General features: G+C 34.3%; 2 protein-coding genes across 2 annotated transcripts in view; one reads left to right on the forward strand and one right to left on the reverse strand.

Annotated features, from left to right (window-relative positions):
* The window catches only part of LOC121379511, a 52,569-nt gene that overhangs the window by 15,978 nt on the left and 21,967 nt on the right, over positions 1-14,624 (reverse strand). Inside the window, exon 2 of the mRNA XM_041508155.1 lies at positions 3,298-3,363. The gene's annotated coding sequence lies outside the window, so the exon portion shown is untranslated. The remainder of the gene's footprint in view (positions 1-3,297; positions 3,364-14,624) is intronic.
* LOC121378505 lies at positions 2,597-14,501 on the forward strand. Its single transcript, XM_041506706.1, has 2 exons — positions 2,597-2,912; positions 11,662-14,501. The coding sequence occupies exon 2, from the start codon at positions 11,664-11,666 to the stop codon at positions 12,528-12,530; it is 867 nt and encodes a 288-aa protein (XP_041362640.1). The 5' UTR covers positions 2,597-2,912; positions 11,662-11,663; the 3' UTR covers positions 12,531-14,501.

Below are 14,624 nucleotides of genomic sequence, written 5' to 3' on the forward strand. Positions count from 1 at the left end.
CATATATTTCCTAATTCTACCCTATAATGGGGTATTAGCCACACATAGGGATTTATGTCACATCATTTAGTTCTGTCTGTAAATGAAGCCTGAAATTAGACAAAGACCATTTTTCTCGGGCACCCCTCGTACCAAAAGTAAAGTAAAGTTTGTTTTATTTAACGACGCCACCAGAGCACATTGATTTTTTTTATCTTATCATAAGCTATTGGACGTCAAACATGGTCATTCTAACACTGTTTTTTTTAGAGGAAACCCGCTGTCGCCACATAGGCTACTCTTTTACACAGGCAGCAAGGGATCTTCTATTTGTGCTTCCCACAAGCAGGATAGCACAAACCATGGCATTTGTTGAACCAGTTATGGATCACTGGTCGGTGCAAGTGGTTTACACCTACTCATTGAGCCTTGCGGAGCACTCACTCAGGGTTTGGAGTCTGTATCTGGATTAAAAATCCTATGCCTGGACTGGGATCCGAACCCAGTACCTACCACCCTGTAGACAGACCGATGGCCTAACCACGACGCCACCGAGGCCGGCCCCCCTAGTACCAATGCCCACCCATACTGCACTGTAAACGGATTATCGTGATGAAAATGGCTATGTAGTTCCTATCTGTACCCTATAATAGGGTATCAGCCACACATAGGGCTTTATGTCACGTCATTTAGTTCTGTCTGTAAATGGGAGCCTGGAATTAGGCAATGACTAATTTTCACAGGTACCTATACAACCCCAATACCTTCCGCATCTGCCTTTAAACTAATTTGGTGATGAAAATGGCTATGTAGTTCCTAACCCTACCCTATAATAGGGTATCAGCCATACACGGGGATTCACGTCACATTATTTAGTTATGTCTGTAAATGGAGCCTGAAAATGGGCAACGACTAATTTTCACGGGTATCCATACAACCCCAATACCCTCCCATGTGCCCTTAAACCGATTTTCGTGATGAAGTTTGCCATATATTTCCTAATTCTACCCTATAATGGGGTATTAGCCACCCATAGGGATTTATGTCACATCATTTAGTTCTGTCTGTAAATGAAGCCTGAAATTAGACAAAGACCATTTTTCTCGGGCACCCCACGTACCAAAAGTAAAGTAAAGTTTGTTTTATTTAACGACGCCACTAGAGCACATTGATTTTTTTTTTATCTTATCATAAGCTATTGGACGTCAAATATGGTCATTCTAACACTGGGTTTTTTAGAGGAAACCCGCTGTCGCCACATAGGCTACTCTTTTACGACAGGCAGCAAGGGATCTTCTATTTGTGCTTCCCACAAGCAGGATAGCACAAACCATGGCATTTGTTGAACCAGTTATGGATCACTGGTCGGTGCAAGTGGTTTGCGGAGCACTCACTCAGGGTTTGGAGTCTGTATCTGGATTAAAAATCCTATGCCTGGACTGGGATCCGAACCCAGTACCTACCACCCTGTAGACAGACCGATGGCCTAACCACGACGCCACCGAGGCCGGCCCCCCTAGTACCAATGCCCACCCATACTGCACTGTAAACGGATTATCGTGATGAAAATGGCTATGTAGTTCCTAACTGTACCCTATAACAGGGTATTAGCCACACATCATTTAGTTCTGTCTGTAAATGGGAGCCTGAAATTAGGCAATGACTAATTTCCACGGGTACTCATACAATCCCAATACCTTCCGCATCTGCCCTTAAACTTTCATACAACCACTTACAAATACTTTATATATTTGCAAACATTACATTTCATGTTCATATAATTTGACAATGTCTATATATAAGAAACAGTACATATGTGAAAAATAGTTTTACTTATTTGTGTATGGATAATTAAATGGTTATTTTTTAAATGTAATTGTTGATAATCTAGCTGGTTTACAGCGACCCCAAGATGATCGACTACATTATAATACAATTGGGAAACTATGGGTGTAACTACTTTCAGGTAACATATTAAGTTTCTATTAGTTGAGGTGGCACTATATCATGTAGAAGAAGTAAGTCTGTCTTCTTGAATGCAAGCTTCAACATGTTGGTAGTTAGAAAAACCAGTTATGGTTTCATGTCTAAAATTACATGAAAGGCCTATTGAGAACATATTTTAGAAATGCTGACAATTAGGCCGAAAGCTTTGGGGTGACTCTATTTTAAAAGAAATAACATTTTAAATTTTAAAAAATAAATTTGTTTGAAATTTTTTTTACTTTTCAATGAAAGTAAGTTAAGACTTTGGTCACAAATGTTGTACTTTTTAAGTTAGTGTGTACGTGCACGTAACATATGTCACCACAAAGGTATCAGGGTTGATGTATGGTAAGCAAAAGTTGAGTACGGTACTTGTATACAGATGCAGAAGTTACTCCCCGCCAAAAACACACACACAAAATAATTTTTAAAAACCCAACCCCAAACCCAACAAAAAAAAACCCCAACAAACAACAACAAACATACAAAACAAGCATATAAAACAACCAGAGGTTATACATTAAAACCAACCACATTTATGCATTATTGCTAGAAAGCAAGACATATTATTATTAGATGTTTTATTTCCAGAGTAAGGAAAAATAGTAATTTTATTTGATATGAAAAAAAACCCCAACAAATTAATAAACATTTGAAATAAATGATAATTATGTATAGTAAGTTATGTTCATATACAACGGGGTCCGTTCGTAATATTTATACGATATACTGTTAATCAGCTAATTATTGGCATTATGACAATGTCGATAGATTTAAGCTGGTGCTCTAATTAAAACACACATTTACCAAAGAAATAAAGATTGTCTCCCTTGATATCTTTTGCGTTTTACCATCGATAACTTCCGGTATAAAAGTTCGCTACAAAATAAAAAAATTAGCCAGAACTAGAAATCTTTATTAAATTACCACATTCAGGTCTACGCAAGGTTCGTTTCTCTTTTTTCTTTTTCAGGCTATTGTTTTTATATTGGGGTTTATTAATTATTTTCTTTAGTTTTTATCGAATGTAGTTTATTTTTATGAACTAAATTTATGTAGCATAGAGCAAGCATTTTTTTAAATGTCATAATGTAAAAAAAAAAATTGTGCAAACAAATGCAAATGGACCTCAATTAAATAAAAAAAATAAAAAAATAGTAATTTGATGTTATGAATTCTCACGCGAACATGTGTAAACATATCACGTGACCAGGTAATGCAAAAGCAAGTGTTCGATTTTTTGCTAAAATTTGACCCCACCTCGCTAAATTCAGAATTGTTTAATTTAATTTAATTCTTAAATACTATAGTTTCCTATATATTTGTACTTACCTGTAGTCCAATTTTTTTCATCTTCTGTATATTTCTTGATGTTTAATCGCCGTAATAGAAGCGCACCTGAAAAGTTGAAAAGGATTTTTTTAATCCAAAGTATAATTGGCTATAATTTAAACTTGGGACCCATCCCAAGAGACAATATGATGTCTCACTTACATTATTTAATTTTATGCATATATGTGCATTGTATATATGGTCATAACTGATTACAATTAATGAATTAATATGTAAATGCTGAAGTAAATATTTATGATATAACATCTTTTAAATAAATTAACTTACATGACACTGTATAGCCTATGTCATGTTATGATTACTTAATTCACAGACGGGGCATTCTACTGTTTCAGAGGTAGAGTGACATTTTGACACTTTAAATTCTCTCTGCTATCAGATACAACATTGCAAAGCTTTATATATAGCTATAGCTATAAATATATCATTGAAATGAAATGTTATTTTTAAACATTTGAATTTTTTTATTATTGATCATATATATATATATATATATATATATATATATATATATAAATTACTGTACATATAAAATATAATAATAATACAACACAATATTTTGGTAATTGCAGAACATCAAGTACATGCATAACTAATTTTCAAGTAAATCAAATGATTTGATACCCAATTGACATAAATTTTAAACTTACAACAAATTCTAAACAATTATGAATCACATTTTAAACTTGGACAATGATTGTGTCTTCATAAATATTAACCTGAACTTAAAGTGAACTCTGGCAACAGAAATATGAAACATAGATGAAACATTAATTATATCAACTCACCATTATTTAAGTACGATACATTTTCCTGTATTCTAACATATATGGGAACTGTGAAAGGTATGCATTATTATATGTTTGAAAAAACTGATAGCACCAGCAATTAATTTAATGTTAAATATGAACTGGCCGTAATCACTATCCTTTAAAATCAACATTTACTGCTTCAATTTTTACACTGCATTGGCTCCAATATTGTAAAAGAATTAATATAATACTTTATCCACAGCATTCTTCATTTTGCACATCAGTTATGTAACTGTAAATTCATGTAAACTGTCAATCTATTACATGGTGAATGTTTACAATTTTTTAAATTAACTGATGCAAGTTTGTGGTAATTAACTCAATATAACTATATGCGGATTAAATTTGCATTGACCGACTTCTGGTTAATGTTACTGCAACACTTTGAAATGTTGCCCATATCATTAGCAATGCAAATATAGACAGTTAGCACTGTTGACAAGCACTGTTGACAGGCACTGTCACCCAGTCAAGTATTTTCTGCACGATTTATTCCTCAGTACACATGTACATATGTAACAGGTCATTTTGACTTTATTACACATTGAAACAAACAATTACCTTAGGGAGAAATTGAAGTTTGTAAGCATTATAAGCATTCTTGTAGAAAATGAAAACAATGAAGATGAACAATAACAATTCAAAGTACTTTTTAATAGCAATACAGCATGTGCTGGCAGTTCATGAGTGTTATATGTATAATTATATGTTATATTATAAAAATGTATAACAGAATTTGACTATACTATGAACAATGTAAAATTATACAATTTATACTGATTATACGATTAACAATATGCAGGGCACAATATTTCACGCGAACCGCTGTTCTGTTCGCGTGTTGGTTACGCAAAATTAAATTTACGCGAACCGCAAATCGGTTACGTCATGACCTGTAAACGTTCAGAAATTAAAACTTGCAAACTTCACGATTACAGGAAGTTTATTCATGCAGACATACTACTGGTATTCCGACAAATGTTTTAGACTGATTTTTAGATACTTGTTGCGCAGCAAACCAGTAAACAACGTTATATTGCAACAGTTGTAACTTGCGACCAGTCTACAGTTTTAAAACAATGTGCTCGGACCGCTTGGGATGGCTAAATTTTCTGCTGCTATTTTATCTCTAAAGGAATATATGTAGACACACTATTGGATTGGCTATAATTTTACATATGTTAAAAACAGTTTTAACGTAAACAGGAATCCAAAGTATATAAGTAACATCGATGAAGTGAAAGTAGTATAGCCACTGCAAATCGCAAAAAGGAATCCCTACAAATGAGTATTTATCTATTTCAAAGGCGTACCGCCCATTACGCACAGTACGCATGTGCATAATTGAAAAACAAAATCTGGGAATAGCTCGAGGCTGTCTGTAATTGTTCTATAAAATAGACCTCTTAAAATTGACTCGAAAAAAGATTTTAAAAAATGCATCTACAGGCGTCCTGAGTTTCAAAATGTTCACAGGGGGAGGCCCCCCGAATCCCCCCGCTCGGGCACGCCTTTGGAGTGCGTAATTCTAAGAATATTTCTGGCTACACACCTGTATTTTGTTTCAGTACTGGGGCTAATATTCAGTTCTTTTATAATATTGTTAACTTTAGACATTTGTGGTTTTTTTGGTAAAAGGTTTTCTTTTGTATTTGTTTTAACTTTATGTTTCAGCTAAAAACTATGTATTTAAAATATAATTTCAACGTAATTTTGAGGTAACCGATCAGATAACCCATGGGTTACGCAAATATAATTCACGTAACCGAACAATTGGTTACCTAGGTAAAAACCACGTGAACTGACTTCTGGTTACCTCAGATTTTGAAATATTGTCCCCTGAATATGTACAACTTATAAGGCATATTGAGTATTGTTTTCAACAAAACATTTTAATTAATTACAATATATTATAAAAGATAATTACAAAACATTATATTTACTAACAAGAAATGCAATGTATGTTACATGTATATCCCTTGTTAGAACTATTTCCCTATTAAATATTTATACAAATAAATTTACTTTGCTTATGAAATGAAAATATTCAGCTTTCCCCTTTTTCATCTTAATTTTAACGGGATCACTGACAGAAATATATACAATGTACAGAGATCAGGGATGTAATTAATAGACGGCACCTGGTGATTTTTCGCTGGCTATCAAATCAATTGTCGTCGGGTATCGAACTTCCAATAAACAATGCTTGTTGATTTTTTGTTGATTAATGGCTGCCTATAAATTGATTTTCATCTGCTCTTTCTATTTTTAATGGCATCATCAGTGATAATTTTTCACTTATATTGGATTCAGAAAATTGGAGTGATTCCCTTATTTCTGGACAATTTATAAAAAGTTGCGTCCCTTTGTACAGCAGTGCGACAGCATGTTCTATTAATCATCATAAATTAACACCTATTTTAAATAAAGTTATTATTTAAAAAATATTATTAAACCTACTCTGTTTCAAAATATATACCTATAATCCGCAATCGCACTTGGTTAATTGTAAAAAATAGCTCGTCAACATTTGTAAACGCTATTTTCTTAATTTATCAAATGTGTATAAATAATACAGTTACAGGATCACGAATGCTGTTTATTCTACTTTATTAAAATTATTGCTTCCCCATTCTAGTGTATGCAGTACAAGTAAAAAATTGGAGTGATTCCCTTATTTCTGTTTCTAAACATAAATGTAGTATTAACACAGTATAAACATTTAACTAGAAATTTAACTAACAAATTGTTAAATTGTAATGCTACTGCAAGGTTGTCATCAGTTGTCACTGAATAATAATTTATAACAGAATATGACTATACTATGAACAATCTAAATTTATACATTTTATACTGGTTACAACAATATGTACAAGTCATAAGGCATATCGAGAATTGTCTTCAACAAAACATTTTAAGTAAATACAAGATGTTTCAATAGATAATTAAAAATACATATATTTACTAACAAGATATGCAAAGTGTGTCACATGTATATCCCGTGTGAGAACTCTTTCCCTATTAAAAATTGATACAAATCAATGTACTTTGCTGATAACAAAAAAACATTCACATTTCCCATTTTTCCTATTAATTTTAACAGGATTACTGACAGAAATGTCTAGAAATTACAGTGATGATGTTACATTTACATGGGAATCACAAAATTTGAGTGATTCCCTTACTTCTGTTTCCAAACAGAAAGTTAATAATTAACACAGTATTTAACTAGAAATTTCAGTAACAAATTATTAAATTGTAATGCTACTGCAAGGTTGTCATCAGTTGTCACTGAATAATAATTTATAACAGAATGTGACTATACTTTGAAAAATCTAAAATGATACATTTTACACTGGTTATAACAGTATGTACAACTTATAAGGCATATTGAGTATTTTTTTCAATAAAACATTTCAATGAAATACAATATTTTTTAATAGATATTTACAAAAAAAAAATGTATTCATTAACATGATACGCAATGTCTGTCACGTGTATATCCCTTGTGAGAACTATTTCCCTATTAAATATTGATACAAATCAATGTACTTTTCTTATGTAATGAAAATAATCTGGTTTCCCATTTTTCCTATTAATTTTAACAGGATTACTGAAAGAAATATTTACAAAGTACAGTTATCATATTTCTCTTGCATGGGAATCAGAGAATTGGAGTTATTCCCTTACTTTTGTTTCTAAACAGAAATGTAGTAATTAACACAGTATAGACATTCAAGTACAAATTTAACTAACAAATTATGAAACTGTAATGCTACTGAAAGGTTGTCATCACTTGTCACTGATGAATAATTTATAATACAATATGCCTATACTATGAACAATCTAACATTATATATTTCATACTGGTTATAACAATATGTACAACTTTATAAGGCATATTTGGCAACAGGCATCCCTGATTACTGATAATGTTGTTACATATTTTAATGGTACTTTTACAATTATTATTGTAAATGGATCACATTTATCATTAATTCAAGGAAAGGATTTTTTTTTTTAATTAATTACTTTGTTACTTAATGACTATCACTTGCAATTAAAATTAATAAATGTAACATGTTTCCCAATGTTTTCATTGAAGCTATATGTAATAACATAACTTAACATCAATTAATGCTGTTTCATTGCAAAGCCCATTCATGAAAAGCAGAAGCTTTGGAAATTATAACATAACTTAATGAATATTAATGTCAATCATGGCTAATAAATGTAACATATTGATATATAACATATAATGTTTGTTCTTTCAATGATGATGAACCAACACTTCTATGGTTTTGAATCTGCAGTTGCTCCTTTCCCAAAGTGTTCAGCAAAGTTAATTTAATAAACATACTTGTATATATCCATAACATAATTCGAATACCTTTCACTGCAATGCCCATTAATGCAAACAGACATTTCTAAATTATTTTTTTCTCTCACATAATGAGTATTAATATCAATCATTTTTAATAAAGTACTATTTACATAAATGGCATACAATGTTTCTGTCAGTAATGATAAAGTAACAATTTAATGTGTCTGGATCCGCAGTGGCTCGTTTCCCAGTGTTCATCATACTTAATCAACATCTAAAGCCCTTAATTCCTGAGGATATGTTTCAACTGCCCCCCCATCCATAGTCTATAGTCCTCTTGTATAATTCCCACGACACAAACCTATGGTATGTGCATACACAATAATGTATTCAATAAAAAAATATTTTTATGTAATCAAGTGCAAGTCACCACATGCATAGTCCATTAAAAGGTCATATACATAGAGGTTTTCAAAGTCATCATATTTTACATTGTACCAATTGGGGTAACCAGGTACAAAAGATATAACTTTTCCAATGTACTTTCTTCCATCAGAAAATGTGTGCTCAATTCGTCTGTCTACAAGTAAAGGTTTATCAGACAAATGTTTCTCTCTTTGATTTGGCCTTTTAAATGCTTCATTAATGAGAGCACGTAGTTTTGTTTCAAGTTTTTTAATGGGAAACTGCCTTGGTTTACCATTCTCATCTTTGCCACTAAATGAAAAGGCATCAGGCTGTGTCGATTTCTGAAATTCAGCTGCACTTTTAAGTGCTTTCTTTTTTTCAGTAGCAGTACTTATCTCTGCCAACTTGTTTGTAACATTGCTATCTGACTGCCAAAGTCCATAAAATGAAATCATATTTGTCAATTCTTCTTTTTCTCTAAGTTTCTTCTCTTGTTTCATTTTGATCATTTCTTCTTTCTGCCTAAGTGCTTCCTGACGGGCAATTTTTATGCTCAACAACCTTTTATTGAATTCTTTTTTAATTTCCTGTCCATGTTTTCTGGAGTCATTGATTAAAGTATCACGCTCAACCTGTGGCAAACGCTGTAACCATTGCCCAGTCTTGTTATGTGAAAACATTAAAAATGCTTCATTGCAAAGTATCGAAGCATTTGGTCTGTATCTGAGAAGAAAATCAACCTGTCCAAAAAAAACCTCAGGCAACTTGTTATGTTTCATAACTGACGCAGTTTCCCGTTGTAATTCTGCAGAAAATTCGGCATATTTTCCACCAGGAAGCTGGTCTACAAGTTGTCTTTGTAAAAGTGTTAACATGCTTTTGCATAACACTTGAATGACGGCAGCAGTAAGGCTGTCACTTGAACTTGGCTTGACCAATTCTTTATGAACTATGTCATCGTTTTCAACAACAGTGTCGAATGGAGTGTTATCTCCTTCTACAAACCTTTCAGTGTTTGTAACAGTTTGCAAATTTTCCAGAAATTTGCATAAAGTCAGATACTGTTTGTTCATTTCCAAAATATGCATTTTACCTTCAATAAGGCGCCACAGTGGTGAGGTTATTTGTTTGGAAATGAGTCCGAACGATCTGCATCCAGTGACAAAAGTATCATTTTTTAAACTCAATACAAACCGAACAAAAATGATAACGGTCACGTGGTATACCAACGTCTGTGACATTGAAACGGGAAGATCCCCTCTAAAAATAGATTAGACCTTGTCTGCTCAACGGTTTTTTTCTCAGACGCGCGTGCGTTTTTAAGAAATACGAAAAATGCATTTTGTGGTATTACAAAGACCAGGATTACTAGGATTACCAAAAAACACTTCAGGTGAATGGAAATGTATATTCTAAATAATAAAATGTAAGTAAAGTGCAATTTTATTTGTGAGAAAATGGGTTTAACAGCGACAAACAACGGCGTAATGGTTAACAACTATGGCGTGCCCCTTTAAATAAAACATTTCAAGTATGGAGTGTCACCCTAGTACGTTTGCTTAAATGTCAATAAACCTAGTGCCGTGACCTCGATTAATTTACATCTCATTTACAAAGTTATTAAATTCATAAAGTATGTACCGGCCTCGGTGGCGTCGTGGTTAGGCCATCGGTCTACAGGCTGGTAGGTACTGGGTTCGGATCCCAGTCGAGACATGGGGTTTTTAATCCAGATACCGACTCCAAACCCTAAGTGAGTGCTCCGCAAGACTCAATGGGTAGGTGTAAACCACTTGCACCAACCAGTGATCCATAACTGGTTCAACAAAGGCCATGGTTTGTGCTATCCTGCCTGTGGGAAGCGCAAATAAAAGATTCCTTGCTGCTAATAGGAAAAGTAGCCCATGAAGTGGCGACAGCGGATTTCCTCTCAAAATCTGTGTGGTCCGTAACCATATGTCTGACGCCATATAACCGTAAATAAAATGTGTTGAGTGCGTCGTTAAATAAAACATTTCTTTCTTTCTTTCATAAAGTATGTGATCTTAAAAATACCACATACATTGATTGCACTGATGAAGGTTTGCAACAATTTGATTTGCCGTTTGAGCTCGATTTCTTACAGCCTGGTTACGGATGAATCGATCCTGTAGGCCTACTCCTGTCGTTGCCCTGAGACGACCTGAACGGGGTCGATTGTCAACATTTTGGGTTTGTTGGCACCTATTCCGGGGTCGATTGTCAACATTTCGGGTTTGTTGGCACCTGTTCCATAGTCTGCTAATGACTGACTTCGAAACATTGAAGGTGTTGGCCACTTCACGTTGACTTCTGCCCGTTTGCAGCATGCCAATAGCCCGTAGACGCACGTCGCGTTGCATACGTTGCATACGCCGCATCGCAAATTCAAACAATAAAAATGACTAAAAACAAAACAAGATTTTCTGGTTGATTTAATTAAATTAATGATTTGTATTTTATTAAATGATTGATTTTGTTAGTTAATTAGTTAGTAATTACTGCGCAAACCCCCCCCCCAAAAAAAACAAAAACAAAAAACAACAACAACAACAACAACAACAAACAAACAGAAAAACAACAAACAAAGCCCCACACAAAACAACAACAAAACAAAACAACAAACATAAAAACCCGTATTGCATTCTTATCCTGTATAAACACTGGGGTGCATTTAACAGGTATCAAGGTGGATCTCGAGGTTTCAGAGGTCTTCCCTCCGGTCATTGGAAACCCTACGCCCACCCTTGTACATATTAAAGTATTTCTCTGCATTTTCAGAAATGGACTCCAATACTGAAACTGTGAGACAAACAACGGGTCCACTTCCACGGTGGGAAAGTTTTCTGTCTGATCTGACGCCGCGTTTAGACCTACCGCCAAAACCATATAAAACTGTGGGCAAGCATTCAGGTATGACCTTTGGACAGTCCATATCGAAGATATTTATGACGAACCTTCTCAACGACGACCACAGCGGTGACGATCTGTCATTAAGTGGGAGCAAGTGGACTTTAGAAATGTTCAGCAAATACATCAATTTTGAACACATCGATCAGCTGCTTATTGATACTGACGGAGTAGATCAGTCGGAAGAAATGAAAAGGATCGCCCAGAAGACTATGGACATGTTTTGTGCGCCTAACACGAATCACTCGCTCGAAAATGTGTTGGCCACGGAAGCAGACGTCAGGATTCATCTGTCAGCCATGTTGAGGGAAATGTGCCCGAAACTGGGGCTCATTCTTAAAACAGAGACACAAATTGTACTGAATTGTCTACCTACCTGTAAATTTGATTTCTTATTTTTGACGCGCGGCGGCAAGCCAGTTGGGTGCATGGAAGCAAAAGTGTCTTCTACCATGAACAAGAAAGCGTTTGTACAAGCTGTCGTCCAGCTACTGGTTCTACAGCAGTTAGCTTATCAGGACGACGTTGACATCTCCACTGTGCCGTTGTTCAACGTCCTGTCTGACGGCCAGAGGTTCGTTCTGATGCAAGTGAGGGGGGAAAAGTTGTGTCTGGAGTACGTGCCGAAGACCGGAAAGAATGTACTGAAAGTCCGTACCACTAAAGTGATGGAAGCATTATGTAAACTGATTAAAATGACACTGAATAATATTGAAAACCCTGGGATTCAGACCAGTTAATTTACCCCAGTGTCTACATCGTTTTCTCCCGAATGCAAAGATTTGCTCCAGCACTGGGGTGCAGTTGACCCCTAGGATCCCCCATCCCTTGAAAATAAGTAGGGAAGCTTAAAAAAGTTAAGTACATGTACATTTCTTCACGGAATTAATTACTACAATGATTCCGACTAGTGTACTTGTATAGCCTTTATATTCATTGAAGGTTGTACTCTCCTAAGACTGAGCAATGTCCATATATATATACACACACACAATTGCACTGGGATAGTCCTATATAAGGTAACAAATTCAACCGCTTCTAAAAATAAAATCCCCAAAGCAGATTTTAGCGGATTTTGGATATGTTGTTCTACTAGAAAGTAAGCTTCAACTGATAACAAAGTAATTTCGATACCATTTTTGTCCAGGTCAAACCCTTCAACGACCAGACTAATACGCTTATGGATACACACACCTTTAACGCGCTTTAACTTGGACACGCACACACACATTCCCGGGAAAAGTTATCTATTTATTTCAGTGGTAGAGTACTCGGCTGATGTGTTTTTGCTCCATCTTGTTTCATGCCCCACAGATGATATATCGAATAGATGGGGCCCAAAACCCGCTGTTGTTTTTGAAAATAGAATTTAACGGTCCTTGAGTGGTGGACGGGATAAGTTTGCATTTGTTTGGTGTGTATTCTGTAAAATATACTGTTTGACCAAAAATATACAAAACTCGTGGAAGGCGCATATGCAGGCACGACAGAAACAAGTGGACATCGGAAAAGATGAGATCGGAAGTGTGAAGCACCCGAGTTACAATGCCGGGGTTCTGGAGTATGCTCTTTCGGAAATGTTTTGGAAACTGGATGTCCTAAAATGCAGTTTTCTGCATTCTACAAGTAATGTAGGCTACATAATTTTTAAATGCATTGTTCACGATGTATAATTTTTATATACATATATTATTTACCAATTATTTACAATGCAATAGCTGTACCAGCCTCGGTGTAGCTCGAGTCACCTTCAGCCCTACCCCTTATTGATATTGTTATGTGGGGTGAGGCTAGAGGAAAGTCTATGTAGTGCTTTGGCAATCATCGACAACCAACATGTTGCAAGCTACTGGGTCTAAAATACACATTTGTTCCTAAATCTGATGCCACAGAGCTTTATTTTGATTACTCATGAGTCCAATCCTGACATTGTTATTAACCAGTACCAACGCTACACGAAGAAACGCGATGCCCCTATACGTCACCACAAGAAAGTACAGCGCTGGTTCGTTTTGCAGGTTTTTTAAAAAAGGACAATAATTTTTATTGTCATATATTTTAAGTTAAACTGGTAAATTTTACATTTAAAAAAAAAAAAAAAAAAAAATTCTTTGGGTTTAAAGCCTATTTGATGAAACGTTTACAGTATTACTATGTTATGGATTTCACAAATATATATTTCTTGGACATACAGCCCAGATAGCTGAGATGTGTGCTCAGGACAGCGTGTTTAAACCTTTAAATTCAATATAAGTACGAAAATAAATGGGAATGAATGAAATGAATGCAGTAGCTGTACTATCCAATAATGATCTTTTTAAAATTGTTTTTAACTTATTATACAGTGAATATTTACAATCACACAATCACTATTAGCAGTAGTATATTTACAATTGTAGTTTGAATACATTACTGTCACATGGTCACTATTAGATTTTGTATTGTACATTACAGTGACATTTATTTATATAAAATGTATATATACATTTTTTTTTTAAATTAATTTATATTTATTATTTATTTATGTATGTATTTATTCATTTGTGCTTTTTATTTTCTTCTTTTAAATTCATTATGTTGCTGTTATATTTGTAGGGGGTTTTTCTAGTTAAAAATCATTACTAATATTTATATATATTAAAATTACTCAGGGTTATCACGGACCCTGAGTCCCGGGTCCTTGACGCAGCGATCAAGGATGGGACGCACCATATAATATGTTTGAATTATAATTTGTAAACGTAGAAAGTTCCAACTAATAATGATTGTATATAAGTGAGAAACAATATGTATTCCTCATCAAAGGAGCTCAATCACGGATTTAGTGGGCCTTG

Source organism: Gigantopelta aegis, chromosome 8 (genome assembly GCF_016097555.1).
Source record: "Gigantopelta aegis isolate Gae_Host chromosome 8, Gae_host_genome, whole genome shotgun sequence".
Taxonomy (NCBI): Eukaryota; Metazoa; Mollusca; class Gastropoda; order Neomphalida; family Peltospiridae; genus Gigantopelta; species Gigantopelta aegis.